The sequence below is a fragment of the Glossina fuscipes genome, unplaced genomic scaffold, assembly GCF_014805625.2.
Source record: "Glossina fuscipes isolate IAEA_lab_2018 unplaced genomic scaffold, Yale_Gfus_2 2, whole genome shotgun sequence".
In the NCBI taxonomy this organism is placed as follows: domain Eukaryota; kingdom Metazoa; phylum Arthropoda; class Insecta; order Diptera; family Glossinidae; genus Glossina; species Glossina fuscipes.
Genome location: NW_023998416.1, coordinates 4,681,329 through 4,707,283, shown reverse-complemented (window position 1 = coordinate 4,707,283; position 25,955 = coordinate 4,681,329). Strand labels below are relative to the sequence as shown.

General features: G+C 32.8%; 3 protein-coding genes across 11 annotated transcripts in view; 2 read left to right on the top strand and 1 right to left on the bottom strand.

Moving 5' to 3' along the window:
* Nucleotides 1–107: 107 nt before the first annotated feature.
* Nucleotides 108–3,065, top strand: LOC119633701 (DNA-directed RNA polymerase II subunit RPB11). Its single transcript, XM_038027387.1, has 6 exons — nucleotides 108–279; nucleotides 341–723; nucleotides 2,108–2,446; nucleotides 2,516–2,605; nucleotides 2,669–2,843; nucleotides 2,908–3,065. The coding sequence occupies exons 3-6, from the start codon at nucleotides 2,394–2,396 to the stop codon at nucleotides 2,941–2,943; spliced, it is 354 nt and encodes a 117-aa protein (XP_037883315.1). The 5' UTR covers nucleotides 108–279; nucleotides 341–723; nucleotides 2,108–2,393; the 3' UTR covers nucleotides 2,944–3,065.
* A 39-nt stretch (nucleotides 3,066–3,104) lies between these two features.
* LOC119632842 lies at nucleotides 3,105–4,972 on the top strand. The gene is made up of 7 exons (XM_038025965.1): nucleotides 3,105–3,203; nucleotides 3,261–3,492; nucleotides 3,557–3,644; nucleotides 3,703–3,884; nucleotides 3,941–4,125; nucleotides 4,189–4,380; nucleotides 4,880–4,972. Exons 1-7 carry the CDS (start codon nucleotides 3,141–3,143, stop codon nucleotides 4,970–4,972), a joined length of 1,035 nt encoding a protein of 344 aa, XP_037881893.1. The 5' UTR covers nucleotides 3,105–3,140.
* A 1,644-nt stretch (nucleotides 4,973–6,616) lies between these two features.
* Nucleotides 6,617–25,955, bottom strand: part of LOC119633932 (restin homolog) — a 63,572-nt gene continuing 44,233 nt past the window's right edge. For 5 of the 9 annotated variants that reach the window (XM_038027772.1, XM_038027777.1, XM_038027773.1 and 2 more), the window contains 7 exons: nucleotides 23,742–23,852; nucleotides 15,294–15,404; nucleotides 11,715–11,781; nucleotides 7,693–11,498; nucleotides 7,491–7,627; nucleotides 7,210–7,433; nucleotides 6,621–6,974 (listed from right to left, as the gene is read on the bottom strand). In XM_038027772.1, coding sequence (XP_037883700.1) covers nucleotides 6,931–6,974; nucleotides 7,210–7,433; nucleotides 7,491–7,627; nucleotides 7,693–11,498; nucleotides 11,715–11,781; nucleotides 15,294–15,404; nucleotides 23,742–23,852 — 4,500 coding nt within the window. In that variant the 3' untranslated portion in view covers nucleotides 6,621–6,930. Of the gene's footprint in view, nucleotides 6,975–7,209; nucleotides 7,434–7,490; nucleotides 7,628–7,692; nucleotides 11,499–11,714; nucleotides 11,782–15,293; nucleotides 15,405–15,619; nucleotides 16,032–23,741; nucleotides 23,853–25,955 lie in introns of those variants that run through there. The other 4 variants (XM_038027776.1, XM_038027779.1, XM_038027775.1 and 1 more) reach the window with 3 other exon arrangements.

The following is a 25,955-nucleotide window of genomic DNA, read 5'->3' as shown; positions in this document are numbered from 1 at the left end:
CCTTTACAAAAACAAAAAAAAAAAAAGAAGAATTTAATTTCATCATCAATAAGTATTAATAGAATAACCAATAAATCAATAAAATTATAAATTTGAGAAAAAGTTCATCAAATAATTCAAAATAAAAAAAATATTCCTAGAACCGGGGATTTATTGAAAAAGAAATCAGGACATGTTACTGGAGATATACATCTATACGCGAAAGTCCTTCCACCAAATGTTTTCAACAAACAAGAGAAAAAGAAAAAAAATTTCTTTACGTAGCTAGGAGGCTTGCCCGTATGTATTGTTATTATCCATATAAGTTTTGAAAACCTTTCACTTCAATCTTTCGTTTCAGAGGATTGGCACAAGACGATTTTCGTTCCGTATACAATCGACACAGGATCCAAAGCAACAATCTAGCAATAATAAAACTTTGTGTTAAACTGTGTTTTATGTTGATATAAGTAGCAAATATTCGCGTTACTTTATTCGCAATTACATGCCGCATGCATAAAAGTTGAAGCTATGGATCATGTTTCCCTTGCGGGTGAATATCTGGACAATTCTCTCATAGGCATTCAATTCAATGTTTTGCGCAATGAAGTCATGAGCAGATTTCGGCGGAAAATAGCGTCAAAGAAATTATTAATCCAAATTTCATAGTTGGAGTGTGACACTTTTTGAAGATGTTGAAATATGTAGTCCATGCATCACCAAATGATTGGATTTAAAGTTGAAGTAAGCGTTATAAACTCAACAAAGAATATGAAAAATCGACTCAATTTTGTTTTGAAACTTAAGGGACGGATGACAAAGGATATTTTTAATATTGCCAAACGGCAATAAACAGTTTTCTTTTGTAATTCTATGTCCCGAAAACGGAGGTATAGCTTTCGGAATGCAGGCTCATTCAATTATGTTTATGCCAGGAAAATTTAAAGCTTTCCACAACAGTGAGCATCGTAGACGTTCGTTGCGGATAATTCCAAGAAATATGATCTGCATTTAAAAGTTTATTGCCATTATTACATTTTTTATATAATATTTGCAAATAATTGAAATGTTCGATTTGGTTAGTAGGTCGTTATATCACACATCGTTTGTGGTACAAGAGTGTATTAAATTTGTGCAGATATATGTAGAAGAATAGATCCAAGTTTTATTATGTCGATTTAAGCTTGGTTGTCTGATTTGTTTTCTTGTGTTCAACGTAGAGGTCGCAGTTTTGGAGATATTTTGATGAAATTTAGCATACTGACTTGTTTTGGAACAACCATGAGCGCCATCGAGAATCGTTTCGATCGGACCACATTTCCGGTCGCTTCCCATATACGGCCTTGTTTTGAAAACTCCTTATATGAATAACTGTAAGGCGTTCTAGGATATGAAATGCTATGTCGTGGCCCATTATGTCTTGGATAGGTATGAAAATTCTGGCATTTTTTAAACCATAATAAAACCATACATGGCATTTATTCCTGGCTTCGAAGGTTATATGTTTTTCGAGAAATAAAAAAGTAAAAGTAAATTTTCTCTGTTTTTTAAATGAAATAAAGGAATTATTTTAACCAAAGCTTTTGGACTTTACAATTTAAGTTAGATACGTTGAAAGCGATGAATATAGGGTTTAGGGCACTGACAAGATATTCCCATTTTTATAATATAATATAATTTTTTTGTATGTATATTAGCACAATTAACAGAAATCTTTGTTGAAGATAAAAGACGATTTATTTCAAATTTAAAAGTTAGTTATCTAATTTATGTTTATTTTATACTGATTTAAGTTTTCGTTACATTAATCGATTTAAAATTTTATTTATACTCAATTGCATTTTGTGACTTACGAAAAACAACAAATACCATTTATTTTCTATTTAAAATATTGTTTTTAAACCTTTAGGCAAGTCATTTGCTCTATGTAACTGCGTCAATGAAGGCCAACACTGTACTTCTTCTTTTAAAGGCTTATTCTTCACACTTTATTTCAATAATTTATCAAAATTTTTATTAATTTTTTGTATCGGTTTTCATGCATTTGTCGATTATACTTACGTTGATTTCTTTGTTTTTACTTCTCAAACTACGTGTTTTTGTTTACGTTTGTCTTTTGGATAAGCAGGGTAACGCTATGGGAATTATTAACCCGAAAGAAGGAATAACGCACGATTGTGCATGGTCTTATTTGCGGCCTGACGAATGAGGCGAACAAACATTTTATGCATCATGTTTTATATAGAATTCGCTGACTCTAAATGAAACGATATGGCCTCTATAAATTTCCAAAATATGGCAACCTTCCTAACGCAATTTCTAAAATGATGATAGATCAGTAAAATATCAAAAACGAAGTTGGAGAAGCAATATAAAATATAAATTTATTGTCCAAATTGAAGTAACTATCAAAAATGAACGCCCCGCCAACGTTTGAATCCTTTTTGCTATATGAAGGAGAGAAAAAGTAAGCAAACTGACCATCACAATTATCAGTAATAAATATATGCCAATGATTAACAAACACATTCTTTAGAATTATTAAAGAATTGGATACAAAAGTAACAAATGCCGCAATATTTACGGTCAACAAGGAAGATCACACGTTAGGAAATATGATAAGAAAGTTAGTATAACATATGAAATGGTTGTGTTCGGAAAACTTTCTTTAATCATTTCCATATTTTAGCCAATTGCTGAAAGATCCCAATGTACTTTTCGCTGGTTACAAGGTGCCGCATCCGCTAGAACACAAGTTTGTTATCCGCATTCAAACGACAGCTGACTGCTCGCCCCACGAAGCATTCATGAATGCTATCACTGATTTGTTGGCGGAATTGTCTCTTTTCGAAGAACGATTTAAAGTAAAAGCTATCAAATTATTGAAATTTTCTTTTTGATACTAACCGACTTCTAATTAATTTCCAGGATGCTATCAAAGAGAAAAAAGAAGGAGGGGATTAAACGATAAATAAAGTGTTTTTAAATTTCATTTGAAAAAAAGATTTAAAATAGAAACAAAGCTCTAAACGTCACCAACGTTCTTTCAAAATAAATCAGTTTTCAACTGTTATCAATATCATATAGCAGGGAATTTTTCAGCTTAGTTTTTAAAATATATATTTTCTTCCTTGTAGGAATAGATAAATAAATACTTCATAATGAACAAAGATTCTAATTTTATTACTAATGAAGAAGACCGCTTGTTTAAGCGAATGGCCGAAGTAAGATTTTAAACATCATATATGCTTATATTTTACCAAGCAATGCGTATAATTCAGGTATTTAAGAAAGAAGATGCGAAGCGCCTGGCATTAAAGTGGAACGTTCAGGATGCATTGGATCGCATAAAACTGGTGGAGTATAATGTCTACGCATCCGAATACTGTAAATGTGTAAGGGCACCAACAACTCTGTACGAGTGGAGTATGGAGGAATTTAACAACCTAATGAATGCAGATGGGTTTTTATTGAATTTATTACGTTTCGAAGAGCCAGAAGTGTTAGCCAATGGTACCCCTTTTACTGCTAAACAGAACAAACTCTCGTCGTCAATACGGATTTTATTTATTTTTAGCGAAACTACTCGTCGACCTGCAAAATTTGCAAACATATCTCAATCAAATGTGCACTGAAGAAGTTGATCAAATAATTTTACAACTGAAGTATGATGATCGAATGATATATGTTTAATTATCTTCCCAATAACATATTTATGTATAGTGGATGCCAGAAAGTAATCAATATTCTTGAAACTTTGCAAGAAGAGTACGCAGCAAATAGCGTAAAGTCAAGAGAGATAACACTAGGAATGAGCCAACAGGAATTGAAGAGCAAAATGGAGTCCGTTAAACATTTCTTAGGTGTTAGGCGAAATTTGGATTTAACACTTAATCGCTTTATGAGTAAGTCTACGACAAGATCGAGTTTAGATAAAATTGCTTTGTCTATTCTAATGCAGTTGAAAATCCGTTACATTATCGCACATGTAAAAATTACATGGACGCACACCTTCCATTTGTCGAAGATAAAGCAAAGTTTGATGAAAATCAAGTACTTAAAGAAATAGCTGAATGGACAAACAACACAAGAGTGATGGAATACACATATCAAAATACATTGGATTATTACGATGTTGAGAATCAGGTAAGATCTGAAACAATATATGTATGTATGTTACGTGCTCTTAGTAATCAGTTAATAATGTAGCATTATAAGGAAAAGATTCAATACTGGAACCACAACTTTGAAATGAGAGATGAACAACTTAATTTAACTATTAACAATTTAAAGGATCATCTACAGAATTTATATGTGGCTTGGGATGATATGCGTGAACAAGTTGAATACTTTCGCGTCAACATCCAAAGAAAACTCGAAGAAATCGATAAAAATCAATTTGTAAGTAAAAAGAAAAAAAAAAAGTAATGCTTTCGTTCCTTGCCGACAGAATTCGATATGTAGTGGTTCGAATATAAAAGTTCCATAAGCCGAATATGTTATAGAAGAAAGTAGACAAGAATGTACATATTTAAAAAAAAACAATAATCGTCAAATAATCTACCTACAACTTGGAAATCGAGTATGCATAGAACTATGGCAAGGCTTCGTTAAGCATTGTTGAATTTCATCAATGCTATAATACTTAAAAGAGCTTAGGCAGCTTTTTGGAGTAGTTTAAAAAGGAATACCGGCAACGCGCATACGTGCAGGAAGTTCACATTATGTGTATCAGAGCAATTTTTTTCTTTTATTGATTGCTTATTTGTAACGTTTGATTTATTTGCCTGAAAAAATCCTAATTTGGATTTCCTGTATCTTTAATGTTATCGTTAGATCTCGAATCGCTAAGGAGTAAATAAATGTCTTTTTTTCTATTCTCTTTTTAACGACTCAAAAGAAGACTCAAAAAAAAGCCAAGGGGCAAGCCATCTCCAAAGCTAAATCGAAGACGCGTAAAGGAGCTAAAAATGTTAAACGCGTAGAAAAATGAATTTCTATAGGAAATTTTATAAAACTTATATTTATTACCAAACATACAGATGCAAATCTACATATTTGATAGTACAATTTTATGTGTAAATACACATCGCCTATATTTATTTGATTATTTAAACAAACAAAAAAAAAAAAAAAACGAGCGTTTTATTAACTGCAGGAAAAGAGGAAATTGTTCGCCACCTTAGAATAACAAATTCAACGTTCAAAGTTCTTAAGATGAAAAAGTCAAATATAAAATTTACTTATTTTTATGGCCTCGATCGGTTTAAAATATGGATTACATTCAAATAAAAAACTAACATGGAAAAAAGAATCACATTATTAATTGAGAGAATAACAGCTCGGGGAATACGTTCCATTTTATTACTTCAGAAGGTTCAACGGGGACATTAAAATCAAATGGTTTAGGTTCCCTGCAAAACTTTCCTCTACTGTGCGTCGGTACGTAAATAGTCTACCGAAATCAAAGATATTCTCGGACACCGGTCCAAACTAACTTCAAAATCTCTCAATCTTTTAATGCATTTTTTGTCCGGGCTTTTCACGCATTGAAGACGGCTTTCGAGAAACATGGCTTATCTCAGATTGATTTTTAAAAATTTAAACTTTAGGTTAAGGTGAATGTTTGGACAGTCGAAAAATTAGCGGAAAGATAGAAATTGTACTGAGTGATGGCAACCTCTCAACTAAAGGATAAACTTTAATTAACGGCTAATTCAATTTCTAAATATTTAATTATTTGTGTGAATGTGTTAATTGTTTAATTGGAATGAATTGAATTTGGGAAAATTGATAGAACAAAATACCATAGATAAACAACGCTTAAAAGCAAGATAAGTATATACACCCCCGATCAGCGCATTAGATTTTGAACCGATTTGAAAACAAGTAAAACCACTACAGTAATACACGATCTCATATTTGGGTACCCTACATCACCCGCTTAATAAAGTTATTCCAATCACGATTTTTTCAAAGAATTTGTTCTACGGGAAGCAGTCGAAAAAGTTCGTTCCTTGGATCGCGTAGGTTAAACGCAAAAAAAGAAACGAGACCAACAAATGGGCAGACGGACGGATAAGATTAGAGCGGTGCAGAAAATGTTTCTAAACCCATCAAAATAATGAAAAGTGAGTATATCTCAAATTTTTCTGGGTATTGCATACATTCATACAAACTTTATATATATTTGTGGCCCAAGCGATGCAATAAAGATGTCCGCCTCTTCGGGAAAAGCAAAAACAAAAACAATTTTTACATGTTACTTGTTATTTTTACACTACAACAAAAAAAACCATAAACATTTGCACGTATATTATACAACCGATCTTATAGCATCCGTGCAAAAGTAGAATAAAGCGCTTATGGTCACTTACATTATAGCATAAGAAATATATTTTTTTTTTTTTGGATGAAAGTATATAGATAGATATAGAAGAATATAAGTTTTTTTTGTTGTTCACTTATTTCATCTTCACTTTAGCCTTCATTCTGTTGCCACTTTAAGCCTACTTTGATTATAACGAAAAAATGGTGCAGACAGATATTTACAAAATAGCTTTGAATTTATTAATACTTTAATAATCACCTTTTGCTTGTTTGTTGTTGTTGTTCTTGGTTACTTTAATTCTAAATAATTTTACTTAAGACACATACAAAGGTATATTTTTGTTAAGTTTAATAATAGTTTCGTTGATACACAATTAAAGCAACATTTATATTAACAAAAATGTATAACAATTCAATTATCTGGCAATTGAAAGCAAAAAAAAGGAAGGGGAACATTATTATAAGTGTACAAAAAAAATTATGGAGAAATTAAACACTATCGCTCCTTAAGGGGTAAATCGGGGCATAAATAACACGAATACGAAGAAAAACAAAAAAAATATATTAAGAGATTAGATATATAAATAAATTGTTGAACTAAATGTTCCCTATGTATGCACATTAATAGCATTCATCGTCACATTCTCCCGTCTCGTGGCCAAAAACTAAAATTTAAACAAAATACAATAAATCATATAATATTGTTCTCTCTCTCTCATATATATATATATCATATGTATATATATATGTATATATAAACATATTTATATTTTTTTTATATATATATTATTTATATTTTTATATATATACATATAAAATATATATTGTATATATATATTGTACAATATATATATATATATATATATATATATATAAATTGTATTTTTTTTTTTGATATACCTTCACACGATTCACAATATTTGCGAGGCTCTGGTATCTTTCGATTTTTCCTACCGGCCGGATCATTGTTATTTTTTTCCGCACGTGGTGGCGGCGAGTACTGCCTATCATCGGAAGCTTGTAGAGGGCAGTCTTCTGTCTCGTGTTTATCAAATTCATCGCAAATATCGCAAAATACCCGAGGTGCGGGTTTTCGCTTTGCTATTAGATCGAAGGCATGCGGCCTAAATAAATGAAACGCGTTAAAGGCATGGTTAGAACACATTATATTTATTGCTTACTTGGTAAAGTCTGTTGTCACACATTCGAGAGCTTCGATTTTAGCTTTTAAAGTATCGTTCTTTCTTTGCATATCAATAATGATAGAATTAAGGAAATTAATTTGGGCCGTATTGTCGCCATTGATGTTCGATTCATTCTAAAGAAAACAAAATAAATGCATAAGAGTTGTAAGTAATTATTTTTAATTTTCATTTTATCTACCGATTGGCCGGCATCTCCAATTGTTCCACTTTGCTTTAATTTCTCGATCTTTTGCAATCGGCTGATATGTTCTTGTAATGTTGTTATCTCACGATTCTTTTCCAAATCCATCACTTCAAGTTTACGTTGCAGGTTTGCATTCTCCGATTTTAGCGATTTTTCATTGATTTCAATTTTATATTTTTCATCCCTTAACTGTTGAATATGCGTTTGAAGTTGAGCAAGTTGTGTAGATTTTTCCGTTGATACACCGTCTATCTCGTCGACGATATTCTTATATTCTTCCAACTGTAATTGTAATTCATCTTTTTGTTTCGCTTTGATATCCAATTCGTCGACACGCTGTTGCAATTCTTTCTTCACTCGTTCCAGCTCTTCCAATGCGTTCGTTTTGCCCAATAAATCCGAACGTGTCTCGCTAAAAGATTGCTCGATTTTGTTTAGGCGTTCATTCGTTTCCGCTATTTGCTTCTCATATTTATCCGCTTGGGTATTTTTAAGTTGCAACTGGTCTCGGGCGTCTTTTAATTCTTGTTTTAAGCTTGCTAATTTTTCAACAAGTTTAACCATATTCTGATCCGCTTCCATTTCGAACAATTCGAATATATTGGCTGTCTCACATTTTTCCTGTTCCAGTAACTCTAATGCTTGAGATAATTCCGCATTTGTGGCTGATATGTTCGCATTCGAAGCTCTCATGGCTTCTAACATCGATATCAATTGATCAATCTTCTTCCTATTCTCCTCGAGTAAGTTAGTCTTTTGTTCACTTTCGCCACTTACCTGGTCTAAGTTGTCTTGTAATTTTTTTATTTCCTTTTCGAGCTGAGTATCGGTAGTGGATTTTAAAACGCGATTTTGCTCGATTTCACGAAGCGCTTGCGTCAAGGCAGTTGCCTTCTCTTGTAAATCGTAAGTGAGTTTTTGCACATTTTCTTGCAAATGCGACTTTTCCTCTTGTAACGTTTTAACAGAATGTTTCACGTCGGTTTGTGTCTTCTCTAAGTGTGACATTAACTGTTGCTTCTCCGTATGATATGTCTCAAGTTGTTTTTGCATTTCCCCCTCTTTCGCTTTATATTCCGTCTGCGCATTATGTAATTCATTTTGTAATGTTTGCATTTGTTGTTGGAAAGTGGCAAGTGTTTCATTGAGCGTATGATTATGATGCTCTGCTTCCTTTAATTGCGTTTCAAAAGTTTCGCTAAGATATTTTTGCTTGGAAGCTTCTGCAGCCTTTAAATCCTCAAGATCTCTTTGTGCTTTGGTTAATAATTCATTTTTCATGCTTTCGTATTCACTGCTTAGCGATAATTTTGAATTTTCGAATTCGATTAGTTTGCTGCGCAGGCTATCGGTTTCTGCTTGATGAACTTCTACGGTGTGTTGTAATTCTTGAACGCGATTCTCCAGGGAATGACGCTCTTTGTTCGCTTTATCTTCAAGCTGCTGCAGGGCTTTCTGTTTTGCGGCTAACTTTTCGGTAAATTTCAAAATCTCTGTATTCGAATCGGAAGAGGAGGCACGTAAAAGACTTAAATCGTTCTGCAGGCTACTGTTTTGAGCATCAAGATTATTGCACTTTGCACTGGAACTTTGCAATTTACGCGTAAGATCACTTAGTTCAAGCTCTTGTTTACCGCATTTTGCTTGCTCCTCCTTCAAAAGGTCTACATATTTAAGATTTTCTTCATGGGTTTCTTTAAGTTCCCGAGTCAAAACTTCTACTTGATTGCAAAGTGTATCTATTCGTTGTTGGCCAGCTTGCAACTGGCTCTCTAAGAGGCTATGTTCAGAATTTCCCTTATCTAGCAATTGATCGTAAGCTTTTTGTTGCGCTGCAATTTGTTGTGAAAGTTTCATTAGCTCAGAATTCGAATCTGTAGTTGAAGTCCTTAAAACAATGAGATCATTCTGCAGGCTTTCATTTTGCTTCAGCAAGGCTTCATATTTTGTTTGCAAATTCTCTTGTTGCCTTTGATGATCCTTTATCGTAAGTTCTTGTTTAATAGATTTCTCTTCTAATTGATTGACTTCTTGCGTTTTTGCTGCGAGGTCTTCCTTACCTTTTTGTATAATTTCGTTAAGTTCATCGCAACGCTTCGTCTTGTATGCAAGTGTTTGTTGTAATTCTTCAATTTGTCCTTGCATTCTCATGCGCTCTTCAACGGCTTTATTTTCTAAAGTTGAGTGATCATCTTGCCTCGAAATAATCTCATCTTTTAGTTTTTTCATTTCGGTTTGCATAGTCGAGCAAGACGATCTGGCAGCAAGTAAATCTTGTTGCAAAGTTTCATTTTGAGACAATAAAGTCTCGCATTTGTTAGTAGAGGTTTCGAGTTTTCGAGTTAGATCGCCTATATTTAATTCATTTTGGGCCTTATGCTCTTCGCTTTTCTTCAATTCTTTCTCGATATCATTTTTCCGATTTACCGCAATTTCGTGTTCCTCTTTCAGCTTGTCCATAACTTTGGATAGGGTCTCCAGGGCTGCGACAGTTGTTTGCAATTCCGATGACTTTTCTTTAATGATTTCATCCTGCTGTGCAATGCGTTGTCGTTGATCGTCTATCATGACAGCTGACTTTTTTAAATCGTCTTCTAAGATTTTAGTTTGCTTTTCTAAACTCATCGTCTTGGCGCTTAACTGTTGAATATTTGTAGAAGATTCGTCTTCTAGTGCTGTTTTTTTCTTTTCCAAAATTTCCACAATGTTCGCTAGTCTTTCAATTTCTTGCCCTTTCCTGGCAAGCTCTTGGTCAGATGTGATTTTCAATTCGTCCAGTTGACTTTGAACTTGTAAAATTGCAAATTTACTTTCGGTTAATTCTTCCGTTGTCTTAAAATTTATAGCATCCTTTTGCTTGAGTTCGGCTGAAAGGCTTTCTTTGCATAGTTTTTCATCTTCAAGGGCTTGCGTAACATTTTCCAGTCTTCTGTTTAGTTCTTCATTTGCTTGAATGAGTGTTTGGTTTTTTGATTGAAAATCATTTAAAGTTGCTTCCAAAGCTTGCACAGTCTTCACGGTTTCTTCTTCTAATCCCGATAATTTAGTTTCTATGGTGGCTTTAATTTCGTTCAGATTTTTTAATTCTTCATTTTGATTTTGAATATGTATTTCGAGTTTAGAATTTTTATCAATAAGCCGTTTGATGTCTTTTCTCAGTTCGGCAACTTCCATTAATTGTTTTTCATATAACGACCTCTCCTCGGCATTGCCTGATTGTTGAGCTTTGAGCAATTCTTCTAATGTGAAACAATCAGCTTTCCGCATCGCCAACTCTGATGACATTTTCGCTATCTTCTCGTTAAGATTATCTATTTCAGTGTTACGAGCTTTGCAATCTTCGTGCAATAGCCTGCATTCTTCTTCTACTCTGGCCCGATTATTTTCTTGTAATTCCCTAATATTCTTTAAATTTGTTATTTCCTCGGATAAATGTCGATTTAGTAAAGCCTTCTCTTCAAGTTTTAAATTGTAATCTTCCCTAATGCGTATTCGTTCCTTTTCATGTTCCTCTTTAAGTAAATCCAATTCTTTGCGCATATTCTCAATACCGCATTGCGACAGAGAGAACTTCTCCAAGCTTTCATCTTTAAGCACAAGTTCTTTTTGCAAATCTTCATTTTGTTGTTGTAAATATTTGATATTTTCCTGTAAACGCCGTTGCTCTTCGTTAAGTTCTCTTAATTGATTTTCATGCAGTTTGGCTTGTGCTGTCAACTTATTATTCACTTCCTTTATCTGTTCTTGTAGTCCTTGGGCAGATGTAGTGATGGATAATAGCTCTTCGGAGGAAGGTTTACCTGGATTTGCAAAAAAAAAAAACAAAAAAAAATTTAAATCTACTTCCGATCACAGTTAAGAGTAAGATCATTTTATGATCAACAAAAAAGGGGTTCATTTCACTGAACATAATGTATGTATAGAGAGAAAAGATTTAATAATACTTTAGAACACAAGAAAAAATGATGATATAGGTGATAGTCCTTCAACGGCTTTCGTTCGGCTTCAAGACATACCTGAGTTTAGGTCGGTGATTTTATTTTCCAAATCTTGTATTTTTTCTTTGTAGACTTGAGTCTGCGCCTATATGTAAAAAATGTGTACACATTAGAAAATGCTAAGATATATTTATATACTTTTTACTTTTTACAAATACCGATTTGATCGCTTTATCCCAAATTTAGTTTCTAATAAAATGGAGAGCAATGTGTGTTATATGTTGTGCTCTCCAAAACCAAGAAAGAGTCAAAACCGAGACGACGCAGTCGAGACGCAGGGTTTTTTTGTACGGTGCACGGCAATCTAGAATAAAACTGGTTTTTTTTTTTGGCTCAAGACTGGTCTCTATTAACAATGTTTTGCATCGGAGCACTTTTTCGATTATTTCCTATATAAAGCTTTATTTTGAAAAGACATCATATGAGGGTGGCGGGATCACTTTAGCGATCGCCACCTTACCTTGAAGAAAAATGCCAATTTCCAAAACTTTTCGATAAACTTTGCTAAATATGAATATTTCAATCTACTTAATTGGGGTGAAAAATTTGAATCAGTCATGCCATTTTTGAGCTCTCCCCCACATATCCGTTCATATAAAAAGACAGTCGTTGCATGTTAAAAAAGTACAATTTTTAAAATTTCATAATGAGTCTTAGTCCATATTAGCAAAAAAAAAAAAAAAATAATCCTCGTTTGTAACACATTGAATGTGGATCTATCTGTCTACTCTGATAAAGGTTTTTCACGAGAAGCAAATCTGGACATGGCAGCAAACTCTAATACCTGGTAGTTTATGGCGGGAATGATAGCGTATGAAAAATAATAACACCTTTGAAAAGGAAGTTAAGTTCGGTTCATTTTCCAAATGAGTGCTCACTTCAATAGTAAGACACCGTGTGAAAACATGATCTTATTATTTTTTTCTTAGTTTTCTCAAAAATAGAGTCCCATTGGACAGGTAAAGGCTTAATATTCGTAAGAACCCTTATATACGGGAGGATACAAATATTAATCCAAATTTATACAATCAATTAAAATACTGTAACCCGGACTATATATATATATATATGTATATAAGAGAAGTGGTTGTTGATTTAATGGAACTTGAGAATGGATCACACTTCGAAACACGTCAATGTATCAAATTTGATTAAAATATCTCAAATTAAAGGATTGAAAGGACAGGCAAGTATAAGTCGATCGAGATAACCAAAGGTGGGTCTATTTTACTTTGTTCTGGGTGTTACATACATCCGCGCAAACTTAGTAAGGTCTATTTTACAAGTAGTGTGGGATACAAAAGTTGGGACGTAAGAAATGTTCGACAGATGGAGTTTGAAAGTGCTTTGTGCAAACGCTGAGTTTTTTGCTATTGCGACTGAGTCAAACCAAAAAAACCATGATTTGAAAGTTTTTTATATCTTTGAAGAAGTTTACCTGGGTACAGGCTATTCCGATCGTTGATTTTGAAAGTGAGACAAGTGCATTTTCACTTTTTCATTTTCTATGCCAACTTGCAGTAAATGTTGTTGACGACGATGAATCCTAATATCTACGAATAAGAGCTTTTCTATCTGTTAAGGATAAGTGGACGTATACAACAACTAAGAAGACTTGCTATAGATCACTTTTTTTATTATGTGTGAGCTTATCCCTCTTTCGGTCCATGTTCCGCTTTCAATCTACAAGTCGCGAGTTTTGAGATATTTTGATTGAAAATAGTTCGGATCGGATCACTTTTTCGACTACTTCCCACTACTTATATTGAAATGTCGTTATATGACTGACTGCGTTAATTATTATGTTTTTACTTGTTGTTTCGGTAAATTTCTTCGAAAAGTGGGAAAAATAACCGGTAGGAAAAGTAACCGGTATATAAGAAGCGTTTTATTCAGCTTTTAAAAATTCTTTCAAAGGTTTTTTTTTCCGCTATGAGAACTTAAATAGCTTTCGAGGTTAATAAAACATGAGAAACACACGGTTAGGGCGAAATTGTAAATAAATTAAATATGACGATGAACCTCTGATATTCATAATGCAGAAATCTTATATAAGAAACGCTTAATTCTTTTCATCTATTTTAGGTAATTTGTAAAATGTTTGTAGTCGCTATAAATTCCGTTAATCAATTAAGTCACACCTGTGTGCTTGTTGAAAAGTGGGATTTCTATGACTAAAGTTTGAAGAGAAAAACAATTTGGTCTCATATTTTTTCCTTTTTCAGTGGTAAAAGATCAGTTCAAAAGTCTATTTGGTTCAAGGATGCAAGCACAATTTTCAAAATAGGCAATAGTTCCCGTTTCTTCTCATTTAGAACTCTGCTCTGAACGTTTCAAATTCTCAAGTGAAGAAAATTTTAGATTAAAAAATCGCTATATCGATATCGATCCGTATAAATACGGTGGCATATATTACATATATATATATACAAAGTGTTTTCTACATAAGTCAACAAATTAACCAGTGTAGACAGCTTTTGGACGTTCGCCAAGTGGTTTACATCCGATTGCCGTTAGCAAGAGAGGAGTTCAATACAATTATGAATTTGCATGAAATGATTTAGTATTAGACGAAGCAAATGAAGATCTTTCAATGAGGTTTCATATATCGTATAATTGTAAATATGGTAATTTATTGGTTTTTTTTTTTTTCTTATTATTATTTTTATATTCTGGACTACTTGAGGTTCAGAGATATATTAAGTTGTGGCGAATGTACGCAACACCCAGAAGTACCTAAGATAGATCCACTTTTTATTCAGAATCATTCTCTGAATCGATCTAAGCTTGTCTGTCCGTTTGTCCATCTGTTGTTTTCTTTTGTTCAACATATACACTGACGTATTTTGGATGAATGCTATTACAAATTGTTCGTGTCGGACCATTTTTTCGACTACTCTTCATATAACAACTACTTTTGAAAATTCATTATATGTGAAGTGGGGTAGGGGACTTAATGTTGGCTGTTGTGCTGGTTACCATTATTATTATTTATTGTAATATATATTCATTAATGATAAAATGTATCATGTATTAATTTTAATTGGTTATGATAATCTTTTTAGACGGTGAGTATAAAATAAATCGTTCCAAGCCGAACAAGAGTTTTTTTTTAATATTTTTCCTCCTGTCAAATTATTAATTCTATTATCAGCTTTTTACTTTGTTCAGATCATTTCGCACACTTGTCTGTACTATCTATTATAAGCGTTATATTGTCGACTAATATACTTAAATAATTTCATTAAAAAAATTTTTCACTTTTTCTACTTTAGGAAACCTTTTCTCAACCGTTTCTCTAACCTGCTTGGAATATTTACGCTTTCTAATTCAAATTGCAATCAAACGGACCAAACGTCTGATAATATTTGGATAATTTTTATAAAAAAAAAATATTTTTTTCTATTGGTTGTTTTTACCTTTATTAGTCGAGGAAGTCAAATAAAGAAAAAATTTTAACTTTCTAAGCTAATTGAGGTAAACCAGCGGATCAACTTTATCGCAAACTCATATATGGGTGAAAAAAAAGGGAAAATTCGCGTTATAGACAATCGATCAAATCAGTAATTGTATGAATTTCTTATAGGGATATCTTACATTTAATTCATCGCCACAGAATGTGACCTCATCTATGGAAAATTGTAAATCTTCTGCCCTTTTACGCTCTTCTTTTAACTGACGTTCCAAATGTACGACGCGAGTTTTTAACTAAAAAATAAAACACTTTTAATATTATATCGTAAAGAAACAAATTCATTTATTGAATACATTTTTTTTTTGTGTTTTTTGTTTTGTTTTTTCTCTATAAAATAGAAAAAATAATCCACAAAAGCAAATAAAATTCACTTATATCATAAATAGTTGTATATATATATATCTGCATTGATGTGAAGGTGAAGTTGTTTTTAAAAGTTTTGGTTTTTTTTTTTTGAAAAAAGGTATAGTCGAGTAAAAAGTTTTGAAAGAGATATATAGAGGTAATAAATCATATCGTTTCACAAAAACCATAAAATGTATAAAGAATTTAATTAATTGTTTTTCGTTATAAGAAATAATATTCTCTGGTTTTTTTGAGCACAATAAGAGCAACGACTTTGTAGGGATCGTGTTCGGTCTCATATCCATTTTTTGCACCATCCGACATGTTTTAAAAGCTTTTGCACGCTTTGCGGGCGCTTTGTACTATTTAATGCGTAAAGGTGTAAGAACGCTATGGAGAATGCAATGTTTCTCATGATTACCAGTCCAACCGCGGAATTCTCGACGCAATTCAGACAAAGGGAAATTACGTCGCTTGATAAGTTTTGACCAACGTTCAGCATCGATAAGAATTTTCTAAATTTTTTTTTTTTTTTTTTTAAATAAATTTAAAATTTGTTAAATTAATTCTTTTTTTTTTGCGAAAACAAATATATAAACTATATGAATATACAAATAATATATATATATATATATGTATATATTAAAGAAATTTTATATAAAATTATTTTATTATTTCAACCCAAATGGAAATACCATTTGAACAAGCGTTTCGAAAAAAGAAAACAAAAAAAAAAAATTAACAAACTTTTCCAAGTGCGTTCAGTTCTCTCGTTAAACACCTGCTTATATTTTTCACAGTTTAATGCACACGATTTTTCATTTTTTCTTCGCCTCTTTTTTTCTTTTTTTTTTGCAAGATCTTACATAAATAAATATATGTTACGAATACGAATTATTTAAAAAGCAAAAGCAACAAATCTGATATGAACAACAGATAGATAGATATAAATATGAATAATTACCAGGTACAGTGACTTCCAACTAAATATGTTTCTCTTTATGGTTTCAATGATTTTGTAATATTTGTAGGTTCCATTCTGTTTTTCGATCTGAATTTATTCTTTAAATGTCAGATGCATGTCCACATTATGTATACTTGATTTGACAGTAATTTTCGTTGCCAGGCAATGACTTTTTTTCTTTTTGCCATTTTTTATACCCTACATATCTTGCGTTGCAAGCGTATATTAAGTTTGTGCAAATGTCTACCTTATCCAGAAAGATTTGGAACAGATCATTTAATTATGCCGGTCGATTCAGAATTACTTATCTGCCCGTTTGTCCGTCTGTCTTTTTTTGAGTTCCACTTACAAATCGCCATGATTGAGATATTTTGATGAAATCTGGCACACCGACATGTTTTTGGCTCAATGATCAACGCTGGTGAAAATGCTTCGGATTGAAGCACTTTTTCGATCACTTCTCTTATAACGCCACATCTTGAAAAATCATTACACAAATACACATAGGGTAGGGTGGTGTAACTTATTCAATGGTATATCGTGGCCTATTAGTTTACATTTTCTATCACGAATTAGTTCCAGTTAATCAATTAAGCTTCTTATCAAAACATTCAATGTTTTATACAAAAGTACAAAAATTTTCTTTAAAGTGTGAAAATGAAAGGAATAAAAATATATTACCAAATGGCAGTAAATTTATGAATTCATCATTACTTTTATAAAAACCTTGAACATGAGCAAATAAACAACGAAATCGATATCAAAGGCGGCCGGCTTAATTTTACTGCATGCGCTGATTCATAACAAGAGTCATTTGGGGCAAAGGATTTCACTGTTAGCTCAATTGCTTTATTCAATGACTGACATCTGAAATCCATCAAACTATTAAACCATTCATTGCCCCGTTAAAGTCAGCAAAGTCTTTTACTGCCTGTCTCTCTCTCTCTCTCTCTCTCTGTCTCTCTTTCTTTCTTTCTCTCTCTTCCTCTCTCTGTTTCTTTCTCTATTCCTTATTTGTCATTTTCAAAAACGCTTGCTTGAACGAGGAGAGATGAGAATATTTACTATCGTATCATGCTGAGTGCAAATTAAGGGAATGCAATGCGATGTTGTTAACGCGCAGACACAATATGCCATCCAAGGCGTAAAAGAATCGTTTTATAGAAGAAGAAGCAATTCGACTAGATGCACTCTTATGTAAAATCCTAAATCTCAAATTTTAATAATAATTAATTCTCGTCATATGTCGTGTTTGGAGGTTCCCATTTGGTTGCACTTCACTGTACCTAATATCATCTATGGGTATTCATAGTGCAATTATTTCTTTTTAAGATAAAAAACATCTTTTAAAAATTAAAAAAAAAAAAATGTGTTAAAAGTAAAACAATTGAATTATGATAATAACAATAATACACATACATATGTACATATATAAAATATATAAATAAATTCATTAACATTTACAACAACAACGTAACGCAACACATTTTTTTAATAACTTTCATTAAAAGAAAAACTTAATAAATAGAAAATTTCAATCGCCATTATGATGAGTTCATTATTGATAGATTTATACAATTTGAATAAAAACATATACATAAAAGCACAATTAAACCGTCTGCATAAGTATAAGCGGGTGCAAGCATACAGCTTCTTATAGATATAATTTAACTGAATTTTAATCATTCACATGTACATATACAAATGCTTAAATATAAGACAAGTCCTTGATGTTAATATAATTCATCCGATAAAAGAAAATCACTTAATCCAAGATTTCCGAAGAGTAAAAACTAATAGTGAGAGAAAGTATCTGTCGATTATATATATATATATATATCTAAGAATGTTTCTCTAAAACTTTTCATCAATCTAAACAAAAATATTTATTCACATTGCTACCGATGTTCGTTAAACATAATTTCAATGAATGGATTCAGTTGAATTTTAGAAAAGTGCAGTTACTTGTCGTAGGGGTAATAATTATTTAAAAGGTTATGGTAGCGTAAGATACCTGCAAGTGAATTCGGGAGCTAAGATTAATTCATAGCGAATTTAAAAGCTAGTAAAGCATTAGGACATGGGAACGTTGCTAATCCAATGCCTCGTACGCGATGATTATTTGAGGACAATTGCGATAAAGCATTTCTCCTATGGATGGTTGGAGTGTTTTGAGTTTTCTACTGGGAAGATGGAAATTTACTTTTTCAAATTTTTTTTGATTCTTTTTTCTTTTCATTTTGATCTCTTAAAACCAAATTTAAGGCTTCCATCCACTTCACGGGTTTGCGATTTCAAGCTCAAAAAATTTTTCTAAGGATCTTTAGATATTATATATGCAGTTTTAACGCTTTAATACACCAAATATATATTTCCAATCCTTTTTTGCCGAGACACGCCCACTTTGCTAGTTCTGGATAAGGTATATCTATTTTTACTGGAACCCATCAATGTGGCGGGCGAATCGCAAAACTAAAGATGGGAAGCTGAACATTGATACATATGTTCCCTGGTCCACTGGGAATATGTAATTCAAAAAATTGTCGTAATCCGTTTAGATACATGCACAGAGTGTAAAAAAAAACTAAAGCAACCTCGAAAAACGTCAACAATTTTTTCAAATTTCAAAAACTGGTACCCGAGTATTCGCCAGGACTATCTGAATGTTGGGTAAAGAAATTGTCTCGATCAGTTCACAAATACCGATTACATTTTAATTCCAATTTATTCCCAACTTGTTAACCATTTAATCGAACGCATGTGCGCAGTTCGATCAGGAAATGTTCCTGACAAATTTCACCTTTCTATCTATAGTTTTAGGCCTGGGCCGCTTCACAAAAGTTACCCATCGAATTGGCGAGTTTCGGTAAAAATCGGTGTATACAAAACGTCCATAAATCTAGTGTGAAATATTCAGGATTGACATCCAAAAGGCTTGAAGGAGAAAGATTGCTTAGGGATCACGTCTTTATTACATGCATATATTGGGCGTGGTTTATTTTTTCTTTTTTAACGATTTTTTAAGCAGTTTTGGTCAAATTTTTTCGAAATATAGATAATTTTCACCAATAATCAAAACAATTTTTCCTTTTTTTTGCCTAAACCACTTGTGGTGCAAGGGCACATTGAGTTTGTGGCGAAGTCCCAGCAGGAGTTGAGGTAGACTCGTCTTTCGCCATATCGGTCGATTCAAAATCGTATTTTGCGTAGGTCTAAGCTTGTCTGTCCGTCGGGCTGTCGAGCCGGACTACTTTTCCGATCCCTTCCCCCATAAAGCTTTTTTAAAAAGGTGTTGTATGAATGATTGTAGGGCGTGGTAGGGTTTTTTAAAGGTTTTTTTACATCTTTTAAATCAAGAATTAAGAAAGAAGATTGCGGGTGTTAGTACACGCTTTTTGTTCATCTTCTACCAGTATATAGCTTGTGCAAAAATATTGGTAATTAAACAAGAGAAAACTATCGGTGACTTCACGCCTAGCAAGCTAGCGATACTTAACCGTTGCGGAATGTTTTCTTCCCCAGTTAACTTGACAGTGATTGCAGTGAAAATTGGCTTTCTGGCCCTGTATAGGCGAAAACCCTAAGGAATCTGATTTCATGGTAAAATATAAGTTGATTATACGGTTCTGGTTTTTGGGAGCAGGACACTTTCAACGTTTAGCATTTGCTTTTGTTGATTTGACGAAACTGATTTCAATTGGTTCCTGGGCCATGCCTGTAGTATAGGACGGTAGTAGGTTACTTTTATTATACATTTGGAGTCTTTTTGTGGATCGGCAAGCAAAAGTTGACGAACTATTTACACTGTTTTGAAAAGTTTTCAACATAACTGTAATTGAATGGGTTGCCGTCTACGATTTGAAAATTTCCTGTAACTGATCTATGAATTTTTAATGTAGCGTATGTAACATCTAATATCTAATTTAATATGAATTTTTTTTGGTTTCGCTTTTAATTAGTCACATTTCGAAATTACATTTAATTGAGAAATTTGTGTATGTTTCGAAAATCGGTAACATTGACATGAAGCACGTAAGTGTTTATATATTACAAGTTATTACAAGTAAACATGTATTAACTATAAAAGTAAGCAGATGACATTCAATACACTCATTACTGATTATTACATGCAATCATACAATTTGGAATGTTAGCCAATAGCTTATGTTGTTATGTTGTTGCGTCGTAAGAGGATTAAAAATATTAGAAGAACGTCTAGCTGTTACTCGTTATACGATTATTTATATGAATATGCTATTTAATGTTATTAATAATAAATAAATATAAAAATAAATAAATATAAAAATATTTATTTATTATATTATTGTTGTTCTGAACGAATTTTTTTTGAGATTTAAATGATTGTCGTATGCTTTTACGGGAAGTATTTGCTTTAATACACCTTCGTTGTATAGACATCAAAGCTGATTTATTGTGAGACTTGATTATATGATTTATAGTGAAAGCAACACAGACAGAAGAAGGTATGTGCGCATGCATGCATGCATCAAACGGCGAAGATAAAATACCGGCCTTTAACCAATTTTTTAAGTGCGGAAATAATGACCATAGCTTGATGGTAATAAAAACATAAAACATTTGTTTTATAATTTTGCCAGACATGCAAAAGCAAAAAATGAAAAATTTTTTTTTTTTTTTTTTTTTTTTACTTTTTGCATTTTTATTAATGTTGCTTACTTTTTACTATTATTATTATTATTGGACTTAATAGCATGATTTACAACAACGAAGACACAGATGGAAATTGCTCACGCCCCAAATAGCAAAGATAGCAAATAACGACACGTTACTAAGTAAGTGCTCGGTATGCTTAACGATCTTTTAATAATAAATAATTTTTAATTTTTTCTGCAGAAATCTTAATCATATGTTTAATGGCAATGACATGTGTTTTATAATTTTGATGCATATATCTATCCTATGCGCAACATGCAGTATGAGAAAGTAAAGCACGCTTGTAGTTTTATGCATTCTATCTGTGCCATCGCATCGCTGAATGATCATTAAATTATTAACACTTTAAATATATTAATATTGCAATAATTGAAAAAAATTAGAACATTTTATGCATCTGCGTTTAAATGAAAAATCGTGTACAATTAAAAATGTGAAGAATAAAAAAATTTGTATTCACCTTGAGGCGAATTTTAGAATACCCACAAACCGAAGTACATTTATGGAAGTAGGAGTCTTCCGCCAACTTTGTTAGGCACACACTAAGTTCGTTGATTCGGAGCGATGAAGGTATTTAAAATCTACACCACATCAGTACACCCTTGAGATAGGCGCATCTCTAATGCTCTATGCTATGCTAATCGATTAGGAAAAAGGCCTTGTCTTTCCGTTGGTCTTTCCGTTGGCCTATTGAGATATTTTGATTAAATTTTGTATAGCTAAAGGGCGACGGATTTGATAGGAGCATTTTTAATGGCTACTTTCCAAGTAAGAGAAAGTCAATTTTCCATCTTTAACATTGCTCAACAAAATTCGGCGAAAAACCATATTTTCAGATATTAAATGAGCCACGTTTGGAATGGAGCAACCCTTTTAAACCTTTTCCTTCTAAATTTTCTTATCAAAAAAAACTTTTAGTATTTTAAGCTGGAAATTATTAAAAAAATAACGGCTTGGCATTTAAACTCAGTAAGTGTCTTTTTCGGACCCCTTTCCCAAATAAGAGAACTGATGAAGAATGGAGTTTAAATGGCTACAAAGAACCAATTTTTAATGTTTTATGAGAAAAGACAATTAATTTTACTAAATTCAAACTTCGTAGATTAAATGTTGGGCCCGCTCTTGTAAAATGATTCTTATGGAAAGTAAGCGTTTACAAGGCGACAAGCAGCTTTTATTTGACGGGAATGTTTTGGGCAAAGTGGTGTAGGATATCCACACAGCTTGTCGATAGTATGTTAACTCGTTATAAACTTTACTTCGAACATTTGAGTCCACTTTACACCTTTCTGTGCCTTCCTTCCAGTGAGATTGCCTTACACGTCGCGATATATGGGAACTAGGCATAAGATGCCAAAACAATTGAGACCATGTGACTTCTAAGCTTGTAACAACAGCCAGCCGTGGAGAAGACAGAGGGTCATTTTTAAGCCAATATAGAATCGCAGGCGAATTTCGCACATTTTTTAAAATAAATTAACCTATTTTCAGCTGTTTATTTATAGCCTAGAAAATTCTAGTAGCTAGTAAGTTTTGAAATTTGACTTGGACTATGTACGCGTTCAGTTTTTTCTTCTTACTTGTTTTTCACAATTTTTAGAATAGATGACCAGATAAAAGGGCTAAAGGTTCTCACATCTATTTAGCATATTTTTCAAGTTTAATTAAATTGTATATAAGGGATGATTGTTTCTGTCATTTAGAATTCTAAGAAAAATTGGTTATATGCGGTTCCACTTTCCTACAATAGGCTTCAGTATTCTAAAAGGCGGACAGAAAGACAAAAACGGACATGACTCAAACAATCTGTTTACATATCTTAGATATTTAAATATTTTAGAGCATATCAAGAGAACAAATGAAAGTTGTACATGAAGAGAACATCTTCGGATTGTGGGCATAATAAAACTCAATGAAATTGTAGATTATTTTCTTGCGTTTTCTGTGTTAGGTAAACACCATAATATTAGCAAAAGTTAAAACACCAGTAACAAGTAACAACAAAAATGATTTAAAAAAAAAAAAGAGAAAAAAAAAATGCTAACAAAGGTAAAGATAAAGAAAATGGAATAATAACCCAATAAAACGATAAAACAAAATGTTAAATGGCAAACTTTGTTATAACGAAATGAAAAATTAACGATTGAGCGCCCAAGAGAGTTCTTCTCAATGAAAGCAAAAAGAAAAAAAAATAAAGGAAAGGAAAGGAATTTCTAAACAATCGATTGATTATAAGCCAAATTGGGAACATTCACAAGTATGTATATATCGATTATCTTGTTTCGTCTTATAATCTTGTTGGAAAGTATTGTTTCTTTTGATCGCAAAACCAAACTTTCTTAGCAGATCCAGTTGTGGACGATACGGTCGGTGAACGCATTTGAGAACGTTGAGTCAATGAGGATCGTTTTATTACTGAAGGTACTATAGTAGTTAGCGGGCGTCTTTGTTCGCCGCTATATGTCAATCTAGTTGATCGAGACGGTAATAGTGTTGTTGTTTGTAATAGTCGTGATTTTAATGCTGATGTTGGTCGATATGTGATATCACTGTAGTTGGTAATTACCTCATTTATATTTTTCTGATATTGTAAGGCTTGATTTTGTGAGTCTTCACGATCCAGATCGCGTTCGATCATTAACTGCTCAATATGCGATTGCTTCTCACGCAGCAGATCCTGTTTGGGAAAATCATAAAAAATTTTAATAAAATCAAATAGTGTTTTATTCCATACTTGCATAATAATTCATGTGCGTGTTCAACCTTGATTTTGAAGGTTCGCATATATAGATAGCCCAACAAGAAAAAGCTTTATTTCTTATCTACATACGTAACATTATATATACATCAGTTATATATTGGACATTTGCTTGATTGTTTTTTTTTTTTTTTTTTTTTGCCATAATTTATTCCGATTTAAACAGGAAAATGTAAACTAGCAAGTGGGGACCATTTATTTACATATAAACACATGCGGAAATATATTTAACAGAATATTTAAAAAATCCCAAATATATTCAAGAGCACCAAAGAGAAACCAAACTTATAGCATATATAAGTAAGTAAGTTATATTCGTCTTGAGACGAATCCGATATATCCACCACTATGAGGAAAAAAAAAATCCTAAGTGCGAAATGTAACCCATTAAAGTTGACGATTGATTGAAGGAACTTTTCTGCTGAGATTTAAGTCAGCCTCTGACCTTAACTGACCATTATAAGTGCAATACATTTAGGTTATAGATAAGGCGGAAATATCACTCAGCTTCGCCCCATGCAGCTGATAGGCATCTCTGCCTAAAAGTGGGGTGATCTACAAATTCTTGGAAGTATTCAATCAGTTTCATATAATTCATAAGTACATATATATGAGGAGGTTGCGTTAATTTTGATAGGAAACTTTTGCGGAAAAAAATTATGAAGAAATGCGAAATACTAATGCACATAACGGTGAATTCGATGGTTTCGATTACTCTTTTAGTATTATTGATTTATTCGGCATGCGCCGACGCTAGTCAAGGAGTGCTCAAAATTGTTCTTCTCCCAAATTCATTACTTTTGTTGTTTATTTGGAGAAATCTGCTGCCGAAGGCTTATGGTGATGCTACTCCATCATATCCCAATTGTCGGTTTTGGTTTCAACGGATTAAAAGTGCCGACGCGAATTTACTGCAAATGCCAGTTTTTTGGCCGATTGTTACAAGAGAATACACTGCTGCTGCTCGGAACGGAAGTTCTGCCACACCCAGCGTGCTTACTAGACGGCTCCTGATTACCACTTGTTCAGATCGGTGCAGCATCGAATGGCTGGCACGCTGCTCCGTAAAGTTGAAAAAATGCAGAAATGTGTCGGTGGATGTATCGCTGGCACACCAATATAACTTTTTTCGACGCGATATCGCTATGTCGCCAAAAATATTTTACAAAATGCTAGAACCTATTTTGTTGAATATACATTATACCAAGTTTCCGCAATGAAAGTCTTTTTCAAGTGAAAAAACTATCAAACTTAACGCAATTTCTTAATAAATATGCAAGAAATCGAAAAGTGAGCAACGTGAATGGTCAAGATGCACTCTGATGAGCAGGAGAAAATATAAGAATTTATGACAAGCAATGGATTCCGAACGAGTATGACGTCGGATTGAATGACTTATTGAAATTTGGGTTTAATGTCGCTTACCCCAGGTTCGGGGTGCTTTCTAGTCACGCGCCGCTAAAAATCGAACGTACGAAAACGACATTCAGAATGGCGTCACTTGTTTTGTCGTGTTGAAGGCTCCGTTCACTAAAGTGATTCTAAGCGGGGGAGCTACTAATAAGTAAAGCATTCGGTAAAACTTCGTCCATTCTCGCGAGTTTGTCTATATCTTCAACTATCGATAATCGGGTCAATGAAAAAGTATTTTAACCAAAATGTAGGCTTATGTATAACGGTGCTATTCTATACTTCCAGCTCGATGAGCTTTCTCAATCGAAATGCAACTAACTTTGAAGTCCAAATAGGAGAACGGACGGACAGGCAGAGTGATACATGAGTCGGACGCTATGAATAGTGGATGTATTCAAATTAACACAGAATCGCAGGGTTTGTTAAATAAAATCAGAACAACGAAGAGCTAAAACGTTCACATTCCCAAGTGGTGGATACAAAAAAGAAAAAAAATATATAAATAAAACAAAACGTGCGAGTTTAAAAATTAAAAAAAAAAAGCAAGGTATTACGCTTTATTTACACATACATAAGGAAAGGAAACAAACATGAACTTTAACAATAATA